The sequence below is a fragment of the Serinus canaria genome, chromosome 18 (genome assembly GCF_022539315.1).
Source record: "Serinus canaria isolate serCan28SL12 chromosome 18, serCan2020, whole genome shotgun sequence".
NCBI lineage: Eukaryota > Metazoa > Chordata > Aves > Passeriformes > Fringillidae > Serinus > Serinus canaria.
The window spans coordinates 2,951,568-2,970,624 of NC_066331.1; the positions used below are offsets into that span (position 1 = coordinate 2,951,568).

The window sequence follows — 19,057 nt, forward strand, 5'->3', positions numbered from 1 at the left end:
TGTTTTCCATTTGCTGTTGCTTGCAGCAGGACATCAGAACAACCAGAGTAGTATTTAATTTTCTTCCATCAAAACATAAATGAAGCCAATATTCCAAATTAAAGTGTCCTTTCTGTGGCAATTGTCTTGTGCCAGTTGATGCCAAAGAACATTTTGTCACTACCAGAATGCTCAGTGTGGCTTAATGCTGGAGCAAATTATTTTACTTTATTTGGAAATTTCATATCAAGAAGTAAACCTTTTACCAAAACATCCAGTAAGTGAGAGAAAATTAGTCTGTTATCTTACAAACAGATTTGCTTTTATTTTGTTTAATTGGCTGATGTTCTTTTGTTTCTGAGGACATTGTTGTGACTGACAGTTTGCTAACTAGTTCTGTGGTGAACTTCAAAGGAAGGTTCCTGTTTCCCTTGCAGGGGTGTTTCAGTCCATGTTTCCAGGGGCTAAAATTTAGAAATTGCTAATAGATTTTAATGAGAATTCATTTACACTGTCACATTCCCTGCTGGGTGGAGATAAAGAAGCTAAATCTAAAGAAACTCTGGAAGGTATCTGGAGTAGAATCCTGTGAGTGGGCTGCACTCCAGCCTGGAGAATGAGCCCTTTTCAGCAGCATTTGGGCAAGAACGTGGTGACTCCTGTGGGGCCTGAGGGAGCCCACGCTGCCTCTGCAGGACCTGCCCACAGATAACACACAGCTGCAAGGACCCTGCAGGGACAGCTCAGCTGGTGTCCCCTGTCCCAGCTCTGTGTGGAAAAGCAGAGCAATGCAGTGCTGCCTTCAGCAAAGTCAACCCCCCAATTTGGTGTGCTGCAAAATAATGTTTTCCCTTTTCTCTGAGTGGGAAAGTTGCCATTTGCTATTACCTGGGTGTATAATGGGCTGGAATTATTGTTCATTTTCTTGTGCTGTGCAATTTGAGGAGTGTGCAGAGGTTAAGCTGGTGGGATCCCAGGTCTGACAGCTTCTCTCAGGCAGAAAGTGGTTATCTTGTACAGAGTATTTCCTGATGTGCTGAACTTAAATATTTATGGTCAGAGTGGTAAAATAGCTGTGAAATCAATTAGTACTTTGTGTTTCCTTGACCAGTCAAGAGAGACAGGAGGAGATGGATGTCAAGAGGATTAGGGGGAAGGGATTCTGCCAGCACAGAACCCCACCATCAGCATCCCTGCAGCAGCCACAGTGCTGATTCGGAATTTCAGAGGAATTCAAATTAGAAACTCCATTTCCCTTCTCTTCCATCTCACAGCCTCAGAACCTTCAGTTCCAACCTTGAATTTGCCAGGATTGTGGGAGGCAAATAGGTATTACAAAGGTTTGGAAAGTGCATTTGACTGTTCCTTGTGATAGTAATATTTATTTCTTTTAATAACCGAGTTTTAACTTTTCCAGCAGACATCATATATGCTCACAAAAGATTTCCTCTTGCCTCTGGGATATAATCTTTTCATCCTAACTGGCTACTAGCTGCAATGATCTAAACATTCCTACAAATTGCTGATATTAATCTCTGTGTCCTGCTCTTAACTGTGCCTTCCTTGGAGGCAAAATAGATAAAAAAAGAAAAAAAGCAACTCCTTCTGCCAATTTTGCTTGATGAGAGAAATTCCTGAGCTGTTTCTGAGTGCTCAAATCCACAGAACCTGGAAAGGCAGAAGCTCTTAATGCATGGCAATAGATGGGTAAAACGGGGCATTTGAAATGCAAAAGGACATGAAGAAGGCAATAATTTAAATTAATGATGGAGAAGGAGGGGAAGAGAATGATCCCATCAGCTTTCCACTGCAGCCTGGCCAGTGAAAATCAGGAATCCTAGGTGGAGGAGGGTGCAGTTCTTCATTTCTGGAGGGGCAGGAACTCCCTCACTGCTCTGGGTCTGCTCTGCACACTCTGGTGAGACAGGACAGGTTCACAAACCCCAGCTGCTCTGGCAGACACCAGGACTTGTCCATGAAGATGGAATGACTTTGGCAGCTGCTGCAAGGCAGGCAGGGCTGGCTCTGAGTGCAGCAGCTGGAGGTGGCACTCCATGAATTCTGGGTGATGAGGAGGGAGCTCCTGAAAACACAACATTTAGAACTTGCTGACTTCATACCAATGCATGTTTGACTGTGCACTGAAGGCTCATCTGCTTCCTCCCACATGAAATTCCTCCCTTGAAGTGAGCATTCTTCCCTCTGGCTTGCACTTCCCAGTTGGTGCTGGGAGCAGCTCCCAGTCCGAGGAGTTGATCCATGGGTTCCACACAGGAGGTGGCAAAGGGCTGGTCTATCTTTGTCTGAGCCACAGCCTCTCCAGTTCCCAGCTGCTGATTCAATCTGGGGCTATTCAGGTGGGATTAAAGGGAGAAAACTCCCCCTGTGCAGCAGCAGGCAGTGACAGCAGCACCTTTTCCTGCATGGAGATAATTCACTGGAAAAGGTGTTGGCATTGCCTTTGCAGGGGGACTCTTGCAGCCTTGGTGGCTGTATTTGTATTTGTGTCTCAATTCCCACTCTTCCACCCAGGCCAGGGGGCTGTGGGCCAGCTCAGAGGGGCACTGCTCTGCTCACCAGATGTGGCATCAAACAGCAGAAAAACTGGAGTGATTCTGACCATCCAGTGGAGCTTTTTCCATGTTAATTCTGCCTCTCCTGGTTCTGTTTGATATTCTCTCCCAAAGGCAGATCTCATAGGGGAGGTTGCAGTTCCTGATGGGAATGCTGTTTAGAGAAGAACCAGCCTTGACTCACCCCTTGCTGGATAAAAATCAGCAGTGTTGAGTGCTTTGATACAGCTTTCACTGTAGGACATGGCATTGCAGCGTTTAAGTGATTTCCTCCTCTCAGCAATCCCATCAAACTCCTTCTCAGCAGGGACAGAAGTGAGCTGTGGGCTCCTGGACAGACCTGGCTGCCAGGTACAGAACCTTGGCAGTGTGGCAGCATTCTCTTTCTCTCTGCTGTGGATCCATTTTTGCTCATTTGCTAATTGGAAGAAGCTGTTCCTCCCAAAACCACATACCTGGACTGCACTTGTTATACAAAATGTTCTGCCCTTACAAAACAATGACCTGAAAAATATCCCCTTTTTATATAAAATATTCTGTTCCAGAAGGCAGGAAGACATTGTCAGAGAAGGACTGAGGATGAAATGTTTTGTCATTTGCTGTGTGTAAGGGCCAGTATTTTTTCCTGGATGAAACTTTGCAAGTGTTTGGTGTTTCAAAAGGCAATATTGATTTAATAAATCAAAAGGCAGGAACTTACAGCTGATGGAAATGAAGGGAGAGTAACCAAGTATGTCACTATAGGATGAAATGAATGTCCCAAATATATAGTTTTAAGCCCATATTACTGCTAAGAGACAACTAATATGGACTGCCTTTATGTAGGGTCTTCCAGATGAGAATCTTGATATTATCTCTGCTTGTCTGATACATTCCAAAGCACAATTGATTTTGGAGTCCTTTGGTTAGAAACATTGCAGTAATTTTTAAATTACATGCTGCTGTATCTCAGGCAAGGACATATATCCACCCAGAGACCATAATTTTATTTAGTGGCCAGGCAGTCCTGCTTTATTGCATTGGTGACTCACTATTTTCCTGAGCAACTACAGAACTTGGCAGTTCAGCTTCTCTTTCAGACTGCTAAAAAATTTAGGATGTGTGATGTGTACTTGACTGGGCAATTTATTTCACAAAGAATGAAAACATGAGCAAACAGGAAAATGCAATGCAAGCCCCTCTGGAGTGGTGACTGCCTCAGCTCCCTGCTCATTCCAGAGCAGAAGAGACGCTGGAGTCGAAGGCTCTGATGCTGCCCAGGGACTGGGCTGTCCTGTCCCCCTTCCCAATTCACAGAATCCCTTCACAGTTGTTTGGAAGGATCTGAGGAGCACCTGCACCTCCAAACTCCTCCACACCATCCCCAAATGCAGCTCTTAAATCAATGAGCTCTGATCTCTGAGGGGGCCCTGATTCAAGAGGATGATGCAGGAGGCGACCTGGGTGCTGCTGGCACTTGCAGCCTTTCCCTGTGTCACAACTCAATTTGTTCTGCTCTCTGAGTCACATGTGAACCCAGAGCATGGAAATGCTTGACATTTCCATCAGTCTGAACAGCAGAACCCCCTTTGGTTTAGGTGTAGCTGGTGTTTCTTCCTGAGTATCACAATCATGCAGCTTGGGGAAACCTGACTGAGGTTTTTCGAGTTTTGCTCTTTTCCTAAGTTTTGTTTCCTTTTAAAGCAGAACAAAAATATAAATATTGAATAGAAAGGTTTAATTATTGATAGTCCATCAGTTAAGTGAGCCTCATGATTTCAGACTTTGACACAAACAGTTGGGATAATGGTTTTGCCTTGTCTCCTGCACTGTGCTGCCATACTGCCTCCTTTGCCCTCAAATGCACATCCCAGGAAGTCTCTGAGCTGTATTTTCCAGGATATCAGGGTACCCAGGGGTGTGGGTGGGTTTAGCCTAACACTTGCAAAACAATCCAACTCCCACTGAAACCCGTGATTAGCTGGAGTGAGGATTACAGGATTGTCTTTCTGGCCTTTTTCAAGGAAATCTGTCCTTCTCTGCATGTCACACATGTTCCTAATGCTGGGGTTACTTAACACAGGGGGTTTTCTTTTTTTTTGTGATTATGCAGATTATTGCTTACCAGCCCTATGGGAAGTCTGTGGATTGGTGGGCATATGGTGTGCTGCTCTATGAGATGTTGGCTGGCCAGGTAAGCATTCCCCTTCCTGTGCTCTCTGTGACTCCTCCTGCCCTCCAAGGCTGCTCTGTTTCAAGGCTCCCTAAAGGTTTAGACCATTACAGGATACGATTGAAGCCTTTCATTCTGCTGTTATCTCCTTGTACTCTTGACTGACTCAACTGAAGAATGTATTTAGGCTTTAAGCTCTTTATGTTGCACCCACATAATCAAGCTCTGCCTTTGAATACAGCTCCTTTGTACTGCAATAATGTTATAAATAGCCATCTTCAGAATTGAAAGGGAGACACTTGAGCAGGAAAATGCATGTCAAGTGGAAGAAATACCATTTAGGAGTTTGAAACCACAGGGAAGCATAATAAGAGTGTGTATAAGCTCTGCATTGCAGTTAAGTCCCAAGAATACAGTTTTTGTACTGTATGTCCTGGGGGTAAAATATGGGTCTCAGCACTTGGAAATGTGCTCAGTTACAGAGCACAGTTAAAGAGAGGCTGCTCTGAGTCACTCGGGTGGGGAGGCACCACTGTGCTGCAAGAAATGGCAGAAAAGCACCAACCTGAAGGAGTTCTCTTAGTCTTGAGTTGAAAAAGATTGCTGCAGTTGGCTTTCAGGGAGTGTTAGGTAAAGGCAGGCATTTCCCAAGTTAAAACAAACATCTGTAACAAACGCCTTTAAGAGTTCCTCTGCAAAATTCCAGTGGACATTTAAAAAGTTTTTGTGTGTAACAACTGCAGCTTGTTAACATTTGCAGGCTGGATTGCAAATATTGGCCACCTGAATGCTTTGGGGGAGAGGAATTTACCATTAGCTGGGCTTGCACAGGGCCCATATCCTAGGGATTTATCCATGGGCACTTTCCCACCCCTGTATATTAAAATCTAGAGCAGCCCTTTCTTGTAATAGTCTCAGCAGCAGAATCCACAGCCAAGACATAAAACAAACTGGAGTTCAACTGGAATTAAGTCAGGAATGGATATACCTTAGCACAAGGTAATTGAAAGTTATTCTCCAAACTTCACTCTTTGAAGTATTTTACCTGTCTGGTGCACAGTAGCTTTAAAATCTGATTAAAGCTGATCACAAAGATAATCCTGCACACATTTCATTAACCTGGATGCCATTCTGGGGACAGAAATGAACATTTCTCCTTGATTTTAATCTGAGACTGTCAAGCACTGAGCTTCTGGGTCAGCAGATATCCAGGCTGCAGATTGCTGTGGCTTTGGGGGCTGTTCCTGGACCAGGAGCACTGCTGTATAGGGATGGTTTTGGGCATGGTGCTGTCATGCCATTTCATAAAAAGTAGAGAATTGAAAAGCAGAAAAAGGAAATCTCAGTAAGTTACTCACTTGTGATTTATTTCCAACAGCCTCCATTTGATGGGGAAGATGAAGATGAACTATTCCAGTCCATAATGGAGCATAATGTTTCCTACCCAAAATCACTGTCCAAAGAAGCAGTCTCCATCTGCAAGGGGGTGAGATAAAATGTTATTCATCATCAGGTTCCTTTTTGGCAGTCCTTGTGAGTCACTGGCTTTGCCTGGCTCTGACACAGCACTGTAGTATTTTAAAGTGCAACTTCTGTCAGGCAGTGCTGAGCTGTGTTGTCACTTGGTGTCACTGGTAAGTGCTGGGCTCTTCCCACTGTGCCTGTTTGCTTTATGGAAAGAACAAATGTCAGAATCAGTGGCTGCCAAATGCAGAGCAGAATTTAGAACCAGGACCATGGTGTGAAGAGTCTTCCCCTGCTTTGCCTCTCAACCCAGGGCAGCACAGCCCTGATTCTGCAGGGTGAGATTTCTCAGCTTGGCTGGAGTTACTCCAGCCAGTCCTCAGCCCAGAATGCCCAGTGACAGCTCAGGAGTTGAGGAGAATAAATTTTATTCTCCTCAACTCCTGAGTAGGTGAAGATGAGCTTATGTGAAAATCTTCAGCATAATGTAGGTGAAGATGTAGGTGAAGATGAGCTTATGTGAAAATCTTCAGCATAAATGCAATGAAACCATAGGGAAATTCTGACCCAGTGGTACCTGTGTGGCCTAAAATTGGTCTTAGATGCTAAATTAATTTAAATTTTTTTTTTTTTTTTTTTTTTTTTTTACTTTGGAGGAAAATAATAGATTTGGCTTCAGGGGATTAGCTGAGGAAAAAGGATTTCATTTGACTTTCCTTTGATTCCATGTGATTCTCCAGAGCACCATCAGTCTGCAGCTTTTCCAATCCACTGCCTGTAATGGGTTATTTGATGTCTGACTTACACTGATAAAACACTTAGTTAATTTGGTATTTACATTCTTCCTGTCCTTTTCAACCATTTATGAAGTATTATACATGAGCTGGATATTGGTCAATTAAAGAAAATCATCAAGGAAAAGGTGTTTGGAACAAGAAGGTAAAATGAAAGACCATGCTAATTTTGGAGCCTATCCAGGTGTAGATGTGCTGGCCAACAAAAAATAAACATGATGTATTTTTGTAAAGTACATTCAGATTGCTGCCTTGTCATGACAATCCCATATTCAAACAGCACAGTCTGAACCTGATGAAATTGCCCTGTTTTCAGCTCCCCTGCTTGCTGCTTCTGTGTGCTCATGTCAAAGGAGGGCAGAAAGCTAAAATTACCCTGCACCTTGAGATTTTGGGCAAGTCTCTGTGATCCTGACATGTTCTTCATCTGCTAAACTGACAAATCGATCTCAGGTTTCAGTGGGAGTTTTTCCTGAGCTGAGAAGTCAATATGAGAGAGTTCCTGACCCTTGCAGTCAGTGGTAGCTCAGCAATCCCAGGACTGGGCACCACTGGGCAAGACAAACGTGCCCATTCTGCTCTTGGAATTGATTTGTCTGCTTGACTTCCATTCCACTGATTGAGAGTTTGATGGTTTTGGTAAATGCAGCAACTCTGGAAAAGAATTAAAACTACTGGAATCAATAGTCCCATTTTCTTTTATCACCTACTGTTAAAGCAAGGGGTTTGGAAAATGTAACAAAAATGGGAACGTTGCTGTTAATCTTGAAGAAGGCTGTGATTCCTGCCCAGTGCCCAGCTGCTTCCCAAACCTGCTTAGAGTCCCTTTTATTTTAGGTTCAAAATTGGAATCAGATCAACTCAACATTTGGAAGGAGACTAAAGTGGTACTGAGGTTTTAAGAAGATTTGTTGAGGTATCACTCCCAGCAGTACATTAATCATATATAATTAGTAAAAGAGCTTTAAAAAGTCCCCACTAAACTGGAGGTGAGAGTTTAAGGCTACATTGCACAATTCCCAGTGTACACACCAATTGGAAAACGCTGAGGAACTTGTTAATTAGGGAGCACACTCTAATTTCTAATCAAGCCAGGCTGGTGGATTTGGGGCTGCTTTGCTTGCCCAAGTCTGTTTAATCTCTGTAACTGGGTATGGTATTGACCAGGATGTCATTAAGAATGCAAGGGAGGAAAAACAGATGTTGTCAGCTGGGTGCCAAAGAATTGGAGACTCTGTAATGAGATGTCTTGAACCAGCCCCAGAAAAGTGAAATGGGAGTCGGGGGGGTTGCACTTCATGGAGCTTTAGTGCACTGGAATTTATGGTGTTTAATTGATTGTTGAGATAGGGCAGGAGCTGCTCTGGAGATCTGTAAGACTGAACTGAGAGACTGGAGGTGAAACTCAGGAGTGAGTTGTGAGGCAGCAGGGATGGCAGCGTGTCCTGGGCACCACCTGCACCTCCAGCAGCAACTTCTGCCCAGTGGGAAAATCTTCCCCAGTGCAGCCCCTAATTTTGCTGCTGATTTGCTGTCTCCAGTGATTAAACAAGAAAATTCTTCCAAAAATTCATTTTTGCTTTTCAAAACAATTTTATCAGCAGCATGTATCTTCAGGAGAGGAGCAAGAGCATTGCAGGCAGGGGAAAATCCCTCTCACTTTCCTTCCAGCATTAAACTGAATAGTCTGGTGTTTTCTTCCCAACAGCTGATGACAAAACATCCTGCAAAACGCCTTGGCTGTGGCCTGGAAGGTGAAAGAGACATCAGGGAACATGCTTTCTTCAGGAGAATTGACTGGGAAAAGTTGGAGAACAGAGAGATTCAGCCACCCTTCAAACCCAAAGTGGTGAGTGAGATGCCAGAGGTCCAGATGCCTCACTGGCCCATCTGGGTCACCAAAGTGATGCCTTAAGGAGCTGGAGCAGAGGCTAGATGGAGTTAAGGGGAATAAAGAGGATATTTACTGAAGAGCCTTCAAAGGCCACACCCTGGCAGTACCAGAGCCACAGTGGTGGCTCTGCCTGGATGGCTCCAAGATGGAAGCAAGAGAGAGCCTGGTCAGAAGATCTCACATTTTTTAGGGGTTTGAGGAGTCCTGTAATTTCAGTTATACTCTAAAACTGCTTTAAGGTTCAGTGTTGCTCTTTAATGTGAAGACAAAAACATCATTCAAGATACAAATTTATTTATAGATTACTCTATTTGCACCCAAAATATGCCCACATTTAATGCGGTTTATTTCTTAGCCTTTACTAGACTAAGCAGTGTGAGAGACCTAATGGTCTCAGGAACTTTGGGTTCAATGTCCAGCTTGTTTGAATACTTTCCATTTGCTGAAAAAAGAAGAGAGAAGAAAATTTTAAAAAGAAAGAAAATAGCATAATTTTTATTGCAGGATGATGCTTATCTGTAGGACACATTTTTTAGCAAAAATTTCCTTTTTAGCAATAAAATAATTTCCTTTTCTGGCTGCTCTGAGCTGACTGTTGTGCCTCTAAATTCATTTGACTAACTTGGGGCCACATGCCAATAATTCAGAGGTTTTCTCCTTGTCAAAGTTCAGCTCGTTCTGTTCTTGTTTTCCAGAGATTCTGTTCCAAAATGCAGAGGCTCAGTGGGCACCAGGGCATTCCATGAGTGGTGCAGAAGCCTGGGTGGAGAAAGCAGAGCCCCATTAGCTTTATCATGGTGCAGTGTCCCTGTGCTGGTGTTCTTCCACGGATGGACAAGTGTCCTCTGTGAGCACTGGCCTCCAGGACCTGAGCTTGTGCGCTGAAATAGGAGCCAGCGTGTGCCTGAGGCAGAAGAAGTTCTTGAGAGCTCAGCTCAGATGGCAGGGCCAGCCCAGAACCTGCCAGGTGCTCTGTGGGAAGGTTGGAAACTCTGCCTGGGCTCTTTCCAAACCTGTCACTCTAAATCCCCTCAGTGGGCCCCTCTCCAGTGCATCCTCCTGCAAATGCACAGATTTACCCATGTTGCACTAATTCTGAAAAAAATCAATATTTCATACTGGCCTATTGTACAAGCCATATTCTGCCCTTTTCAAGTTATCCTCTGAGTCTGAAGATAATAATGGGATTTTACCCTTTATATCCACATGCAGGAATGTTGAAAGGATGGATAGAGAGGAAAGGGTGAGAAGCAATGGGAAGAAGCATTTACTGCCTCTATCCCACACCTGCCTTGTCCAAAGATCTGTGACAGTAGTTTTGAGATGAGCACATTTACCAGTTTCCTCCTCACCTCTCCAGTATTCAGTTAGACAGTATTCAGTGCCTAATTTTCCTCAAATAATCTTTTTTTTTTCTTGCACATAAGCTAATTTCATTCTGGTTCCACCTTCCTATTTTTTAGCATGCTTCTGATCATATTTCCCTGATTATCAAGTTTTTTCTGCATTCCTCCAAACTCTTCTTTGTACAAACCTGGTTTCTTTTGTTTTCTGTTCTGGAGGAGTTGTGCTCAGGCTGTAGCTGTATTTAACCCCCTTCTTGGCTGGACTTTGCCCAAAAATGAGTCTCTTGAGAAAACAAAGGAGGAAACCTGTGATAGCAAGTTTTGGAACAAGGACCTGTCCCAGGATGTGCTCCTGCCCAGCCCTCCTGCAATCCCAAGGACTGAGACCCTGCTATCATTTATGAATTTATAGAAGTTCAGTGAATTTATAGGAATTTAAGAATTTATACACTTATAAACAAAAATAAATTTATTAATTTATAGGAATTCAGGACTTCAGAGCCTGTTCAGTGAAGACTCAAAGCACATGAATGAATTGCATTAAGCTTTTTGCAGATTGTAAAGGAATCTGAGACTAACAGGAAAAATTTAATTTTGTACGATAAGGCTTTTAAAAAGAACGAAACAACTTGACAAAGAAACTATCTCTTGCCAACATATGTTTATCAAAATATTTCCTTTTGCCTTTTGTATCCCAGTAATGCTGAATATTTAAGCCTCTTTATCTCATCACCTCCTGCTGATGGATGAAAACCTTTCTGACTGCTTTTTATCAGGATTCAGCTATTAAAACATCACTGTTTGTCTGCAATTTTTTGTCATAATATTGAAAAGAAAATTTTCCCTCAGCTACTCCTAAGAAACATGCCTTGCATGTATCCTGACAACCCAGCTGTTGCATTGCTGGCTTTTTTCAGCCTTTTTCTTTTCTGCTTTTCTCTCTCTTTGCAGTGCGGCAAAGGGGCTGAAAACTTCGATAAGTTCTTCACGCGAGGACAGCCGGTGTTGACGCCTCCAGATCAGCTGGTCATTGCCAACATAGACCAAACAGATTTTGAAGGGTTCTCCTATGTCAACCCCCAGTTTGTGCACTCCCTTGTAGAAAATGTAGCATGAAACAGCAGAACAAACCCCGCCGTGGGGAGCAGCTGTAACCCTACAATTTTTAGGCTTTCGCCTCGTTGATTCCATTTGGGCCTGGAAGTTGTAGGGTTAGAGGGTGGAAGATGAAGGAAGGGCCACTTAGTCAGGATTTGGGCTTTGCAGCAGCAATGTTGTCTTAACAGGAGATAAATTAGTGTACGGTGCCCACTTTTTCTTCTAGAAGTCGCCACTGACTTGTGGAAACTTACCCACGCTTTGGTACGCTCGATATTTTGTAACTTCCCGCTGTCCTTTTGCTCCCTTTTCCACTGGGTTGTGTTGGAAAAACATCTTGGAAATCCATCTGACTCGTGGTCTGAATGAGGAGCCACCTGGAGTATTTGCTCCTTGGAGGTGGGTGCCAGGAGGTGGGAGCTCCTCCCCAGAGACTGAGCGGGGTCAGCTCCAGGGGGGAGAGGCATTGCAAAAACAGCTCTGAAAGTGTTTGCAGAATATGGCAGGGAAAAAAAAATAATTGGGAATGGGTGGGAGGGGGGATGAAATCAAATTAGACCCTGAAGTTTGGTGAACTGATCCTGTAAAATCCCAAATAAAAGCACTGAGGTGGTGGCCACGTCTCTAGGATTTGTACTAGGAGTAGCATGTGATAAACTCGAGGGTGAAATTTTGTCTTTAATAATAATGATAATAATAATGATAATAGTAATAATTTTAATAATACTTTTGTGAATTTTTAATCTCCATGAGATTATTCTGTGATCCAGGGTGCCATTGTCTGTTCAGTTGGTTTCATTTACACCACTCCTCAAGTTTACTGTTAACTGGTTCTAATACCAATATTTTACTATGAAATTTATTAACCTGGAATGTAAAACAAAACTGTAATTCCTTATATCTTATTTACATGTGTTTATTTATAGTCTGCAGTGTAGGACAGTAAATTGAAGAAAGCATTATGTATACTAAATTAACATAAAATGCAGCCCCAACTGACTTCCTGATTTCTCCAGAATAACTCATGAAAATCAAGGGAGATTTAGTCTTAAATAATCAGTTTTAATTCAGAAAACGTTGGGCTGTAGAATAATCAAGCCTGAAAAAAAGCAGCACCTAAAACTCATTTTCTTGATAGAATGGAATTTAATACGTTTTACATATGCTTCATGCAATGAATTTTGCATGTTTAGTAATAACTCTTAATAATAAGGGTTAATAATAAGCAGATCTGTATTATTGACATAATCGTATCGAGCATAAAGAGTATTATAAAAATTTTATAAAACAACTTGTGCTTTATTTGTGAAAGTTCTTGTTCTGGATGACACCATTTAGGTTTAGCTAAATGTTTTCTTGCTATTGTTTTGATTTTTACTTTAGGTTTTGAATATTGTTACTGGCTTAGGGTATAATCTCTTTTTTTTAAAGTAGATATACTTTTAAAGAATAATTGCTACCTGCAGGTTTTATACGAGGTTCAATTAGGCTTTCATTTCACATCTGCTTATTACTTGCAGAGAAGGAAATAGACTTTATTTGCAATGATGAACACTGTAATTAATGCAATCTTCTCCTCTCCTATCACTTAGATAAAAAATTTTGATATTTCCTCTTACTACTTACCAGAAGATATTAACTCAAATATCAGTAAATAATGTTTTGTGCATATTTTGGGTTTGTTACAGCATGTAAAATACTAGTTGGTGCATTTCCCTTTTTTTTCCTCTCCTGCCTTGATCCCATTAGCAGCCACAGGCACTTTTTGTCTGTCAGATGTGCATGATGATGCCAGAAGCATGATGTCTCTGTTGCTGCATGCAGACTGATAACAGTTTTTCCAGCATGTAAACATATTCAAAAAGTAAGATATTTGCCATAAAATACTTCCATTTATACTAGAAGATGTAATGGGGTGGGGTGGGAGGGGAACCTGCTTTCTAATCATCTTTTATGACAATAAAACATGGAACCTGTGCCAAAGATTCTGTCAGAAAGATCCAGTCCTGCCAGGTGGGAGCCACAGGGGTGGGTTGGACCTGGGGGTGCCCTGGGGGAGCTGGGCAGGTGTTGAGGGAGACGTGGTTGGATGTGAAGGGTGACAGTGTCGAGCTTCTGCACCTGCAGGGCCCTTGGGAAATGTGGCTTTGGGGCCAGGATGTGCAATTTCTGCACCCCAGAATCCAACTGCTGCCCTGGCTCAGTCCTTTTGTACCCCAGCTCCCACCAGCAGCATCTTGGAGTGATCAACCCCTGACATTCCCACTCACGAGGGGCATTGGCCAACTGACAGGAGCTCTGATCATTGCCTAAACAAACAGGACTCCAAGCTTTTCAAACATCTTAGGAGTAAAATTTTTAAACTGTTCTGTGTCAAATATGTTCTCATCCAAGACTGGGAGTTCATTTTCTCCTTTGTGTGTTATGTACTTCAAAAACAATGGAATTCACCATAAAGCATGTGGCCTAATGCAGCACTCATGACTTCTTTTCTTTTCTTTTCTTCTGAATGTTATTAGCCTGGCAATGTTTAGTAAAATGCTGTAGAAGACAATAGGTTAAATTAAGATAACAGATTACTGAGTCTCAGATTTTAACAAAGAAGGGGCTCTCAACTATGCCAGTCTGCCAAGAGGTGCCATAGTGCTTGTTTTTAAAATGTGAAGGGAAAAAGACACTTTTGAAAAAGGAAAATACTGGGAGAAATACCAGCATGCAGGTTTGGAGAGTAAGCAAAGCAGAACAGGGGCAGAACTGAACCAAGCCAGAATCCAGGCAGGAGCTCCCTTGGGTAGATGTTGCCAAGTTCTGATTTCCTGATGAAATCTGAATTTTCCAAGGAGGTCCCAGTGCTGGCACAGTTGTGACAGTCAGTGCTGTTGACACCAGGACACAGGGCTGCTCTGACACTGGGACAGAGCTGCTCATTTTCTGGCTACTTCTCATTCCCAGTTTCTTCAGGCCTTGTGGTTGTCTCCCAGTTTTTCTGCTGTAGAAGCAGAAATTCCTCTTTAGTGTCATTACCTCAGGTCCTGTGACAGACGTGCTGTCTTCTGGAGGTTTCTGAAACACTCAGGAAAAGGTACTGGGAACTCCTGGATCCTGCAGGAGCAAGGCAGGGTTGGATAAAGCAGGGATTAGTGTGTTACCCCTGACTGCTCCTCCTGATGCCCTCACATGCTCTGACCTTTCCTGAGAACTCCCGCTGCCTGCTCAGAATCCAGAAACTTATGGCAAGGAAAACCTGAAGAATCCAACCAGAACTTTCATGTCTTTTCAGAGACAGATGTTATTTATATAATATTTTTCACAAGATTTGGGTTTCTGGAGAACATGTATCAACAGAAGGAGAGGCATTAGAGCTGCTTCCCTTTCACTTGTGTTTGATAGCAAGTGTAATCCCAACACCCACGTTGCCACCAAGATTACCCAAAAGGCAAATTGAAAATTGTGCTGCACTGAAGCTGGGGTGGAAGTTTTGGGAGCTGTGATTGAAAATTGTGCTGCACTGAAGCTGGGGTGGAAGTTTGGGAGCTGTGATTGAAAATTGTGCTGCACTGAAGCTGGGGTGGAAGTTTGGGAGCTGTGTTTCCATCCCTGTGCTGGAGTCCCAGATGGTTCCAGGGCAGCCCCATTCCTGCTGGGAGGGGAACAGGTTTGCCATGTAAAACTTCCAAGGGGTTTTCAGGGATCCAGTGGGACTTAACTGGCTCCTAGGCAATTTCTGTCATCATTCAGGCATCTGGATGCTTTTGTGCACCTTGGAGTGACCAGAGCAGGGTGGTGGGATTCCAGGAGAACCATTTCACCCACCAGCCAGGCTCAGTGCTCTCAGCAGCCTGGCACATGTGTGAGAAGGAGAGAGCACACTCCTGTGATAAAATAGTCCTTAATCCAGTTTGGAGGAGAAATCCAGTTTGACTTTCTGATTCTTCATTCTTTCCAGAAATACAATTAAATTTCCTTTTATAAACTGAAGAAAGTTCTTCTGGAAATCAGCTGTTAGTTTGAAAAAACCTCATCACGTCTGAATGCTGCTGGCATTTGAAATCCATCCTGTCTTTTGGGGTGAATCCAATTCAGTAATTCTGGGCTTCTATAAAATTAATAAGGTCGAGCAAGAGAGGAACTTGTCTTCTAGCTGGAAAGATGACACATCCAAGGGTGGAGTGGTACCAGCTGAAAAGTGTTTTCTGTGCCTCTGGATGCAATCCCAGTTCCATGCCATAGCAGGGGGCAGATCCTCCTTATTGTGCAAAGCCTAGCATTGGATATAATTCATAATAATAATCCAATAATAAAGCTTTGATTCAAGTAGAAAGCATATCTACAGTATCTCGAGTTTACAGTAGGCTTTTGGACCTGCCAGGAAACTTCTGGAAATATTTACTGTGATGTTCAGTTCTTTCAGTCATTAGCATAAGTTATTGTACATAGGGGTTTTGTCTCTTTGCAAACTTGAGTGTGGGCTGTGCTTGATGTGTCCCCTCTGCAGGTGGGCACTGAGCTGCCAAGTAGTCATAAAGCAGACAAGCTAAAAAGCACTTTTTTCCCTCAGCCCCTCACTCACAGACAGGATCTGAAATAGCTGAGTTGCAGAAATCAGTAACATTTGACTCCATAAACATGCATGATTCCCTCACTGTGCCAGGAACAACTGGGAATGAAATAATTAAATAGCCTTGTCATCAATAATGACCATGCACTACAGCCCTCCTGCTCCCAGGAAAGCCCTGAGAGGGAGAGGCCCCTTGTCATCCTCTCTGCCTCACCTACCCCACCTGCAGAATGGGGAGGTGAGACTGGCTGACCCCACAGGGAGGGGTGAGGACTTCTTAGGCAACGTTTCTAATTCACTTTTAACCTGGAAAGAGTTGTGTAAGTATTATTATCATTTTTACTCTGAAATCAGCTTCTTGGATTCACATGGTACTGCTGGCTATACCATGCTGTTTCTACTTTTTTATAGAACTTTGGTAACTCTGCTGAAACCGTTTGAAGAGAAATAAAATCAGATCTGACAGGTTTCTTACAGAATCTGGAGTCCAGCTTTTGTACCTGGAGTCAGGGTGTGATGGGGAGTGATGGTTGCTGATTGTGCACTTACCTCTTTTCCAGCTACTGAGATTTTTATGTGCAATTTAAAAATTCCATGTGGATGGAAGTCTTAGCAGAACTGATAATTGGAGGGAAAGGTTCCCTTTGGGTAAATAAAGTCAGCCCAGCTGTTTTCTAGCACCGTTTTTACTGACTCCTGCTGAAGGAGGAGCTCTGTTCTTTGTGCAGCTGGTTTGTCCATGACAGGCTGATATTTTCTGTTGATAATTTAATGTATTTCTGTGTTGTAAATGCGTCTTTGTGCTTTTTTTTTCCTTGTCTGTGACACCGTAGTTCAAATTTAAAAGGAAACTGCTCCAGAAGCTGTTTTTTTCTTCCACTGATGTCAGTTGACCTAAATAAATAAATTAAGTCTGTTAATGATTTGAAACAGTACAGGATGAGTAGCAACAACATTGACACAGCTGCCACTGAGGCTCATTTCTCACTGCTTACATTGGACACTCTGCAGCTGATGTTTCATTAGTTTATAATTAATAATGACAGGAACGTTTTAATAGAAAGGAAAATGATGTTCATGATCTTTACAAACATTTTCCTGAGAACTATTTGAATTTCTTTTCCTTCTCTCTGAACCCCTTGGGGTGACACTGCCAAGGGCTCTGTCCCTCCAGAACTTCACACACTCCTGGCTTAAAAATCTTCAAATTAACAAACCAAAGCCACTGCAAGGCACCCAGGGAACCACAGAGCTCCTGGGTGCTGAGTGCTTGGCCAAGAGCTCCAGATCACTGAAAATATTAATTATATTATGTGTTGTACCCACTGTTGGCCTTGGACTGTAAAAACAATGCTCTTGCAGGGGTAATAAAAAGTTAATCTATGGCTCCTTCCCCAAACCTTTCGTTTGTTCTCTCCCATGTTACCAAAATGTAGGTAAGAAAAAAAAAATTTCAATAAAATGAAACTCATTGCCTCTTTCTAAAATGTGCATTTCTCAACACTCTGTGGTTTTGCACAACAATACAGAGAACACCTGAAACTTCTCAAATGACTGTATGCTACTCAAATTTTTTGATCATTAAGTAATCCCACCTTGAACTCATTAATATTTTTAACATTATTTTAAGACCCAAATGTTGTATTTATATAGAGGAGAACATTATTTATTTTCATATCATTTATCTGCAAGATGCTACTAGAAAATTTGGAGAGGCCATCCATTTTCAAAAGATTCTTAAAAAACCCAAGCATTGGAAGTGTAGTGGGCAAGACTGATGTACAAATTACAGCATCTTTTTTTTTGTTTGTTTCATAACTCGCAGTATCTTCAGTCTTTGTTTGCATGAAATGCTTTTGTTAAGTATTAATTGTAGTTTCAAAGCAAGTGTGTATGAATAAAAACACTGATCATTACTTTTGTGAGAGTTTGGTCTGCCTTGATGAAATTTCCTTCCAACATTGACTCCCCCAGGGCCAGAGGCTGCAGAGAGGTTGGTGTGAGCAGCCACAGGAATTGCCCACTCTGGACTTTGGTTCTTCAGAGACAGAATTTTAACCTGGGGTTTTGTTTTTAATTCATGTTAATGAATTACCTAAAAAGGTGGGTGTGGAAGAGGATTCTGTGTGACCTCGGTGGTGCTGGGCTGCTCCAGGTGTGGGAGCCAAAGGGAAAAAACATCCCCAGGAGCCAAAGGAGGTCTCACATTGGAGGGTCAGCTTCAAAGCTCCATGTGGGATTTGGTGCTGGAGGGATCTGCCCTCCTTGGGAGCAGCCAGACCCAAAAAACTCCAATTTGTCTCTTTGAGTGTGGGAGCCCTGGGTGGTTCCTTGCAGCCTCTGCTGCTCCTCCCTGGCAGGAGGGGCTGCTGCAGCCATTGATGGCCTGAAGTTCTCAGCACCCACAACTCCAACAGGCAAAATTAAAGGAAATCCTTTTGTTTTGATCACTGATGACCCTGAGGGCCCCACCTGTCTGAGGAAACACCTGATTTAGCACTCCTGGTTTCCTTGGGCTCCTGGGGGACTGGACAGGACCTCCCAGTCCCACCAGCCTCCTTCACACTGACATCACTGGTTTCCAAAGCTTGAAAGCAATGTCCAAATATTGTGACAGCTTGACAGACAGCTCCCTTTCCTGCCTGCTCTCACAGGATTGAAGCTCATGCTGATTCAGTTGCTGGGTTTGTTTCATTTGCAGGAGTCTGGCTGAGTTTGCCCTGAGGAATGGTTGAAATTCTGGGTTTTTTTCCAAAGAGTCAGTGTTCCCAGGCTACTTCACATCTGCCATCCAACATGCTCAGCTTCTGAAGCCCATGGACACATCTCAGAGCTTGGGAGCTTTCTGCAGAGCAGAACAGGGACTTTGGGGACACATCCCTGCCCTGGGCTCGTGGTCACAGAGTTGGTGCCTCCAGGGCAGGAGGAAGGGGGTCCTCAGCTCTCCATTCTGCCAGAGCTGCACCCCAGCCAGGCTGGCCAGGATCTGTGGCCAAACCACCACAGTGCCCATCCAAGGGGCTGATGGCTTTTGGGGTGACAGCTTGGACATGAGCTTCTGAACTGTCTCCTTGGGGAAAAACAAGTCTGGCAGAGCAGTGGGTGGTTGGACATGGAGTCAGAGGGGTGGGAGAGCTGCTGGCTACCCATGGCCACACTCTGCACCCTCCCACCTCAGACTGGTGGTCTCATGAGCAGG

The 19,057-nt window shown here is 43.2% G+C and overlaps 1 protein-coding gene across 3 annotated transcripts in view; it reads left to right on the top strand.

The window, feature by feature from the left end:
- PRKCA (protein kinase C alpha) overlaps positions 1 to 17,774 on the top strand; it is a 145,378-nt gene extending 127,604 nt beyond the window's left edge. For all 3 annotated transcript variants that reach the window (XM_018918914.3, XM_050981327.1, XM_009094319.3), the window contains 4 exons: positions 4,645 to 4,725; positions 6,083 to 6,190; positions 8,671 to 8,811; positions 11,154 to 17,774. In XM_018918914.3, coding sequence (XP_018774459.1) covers positions 4,645 to 4,725; positions 6,083 to 6,190; positions 8,671 to 8,811; positions 11,154 to 11,318 — 495 coding nt within the window. In that variant the 3' untranslated portion in view covers positions 11,319 to 17,774. The remainder of the gene's footprint in view (positions 1 to 4,644; positions 4,726 to 6,082; positions 6,191 to 8,670; positions 8,812 to 11,153) is intronic.
- Positions 17,775 to 19,057: the final 1,283 nt, after the last annotated feature.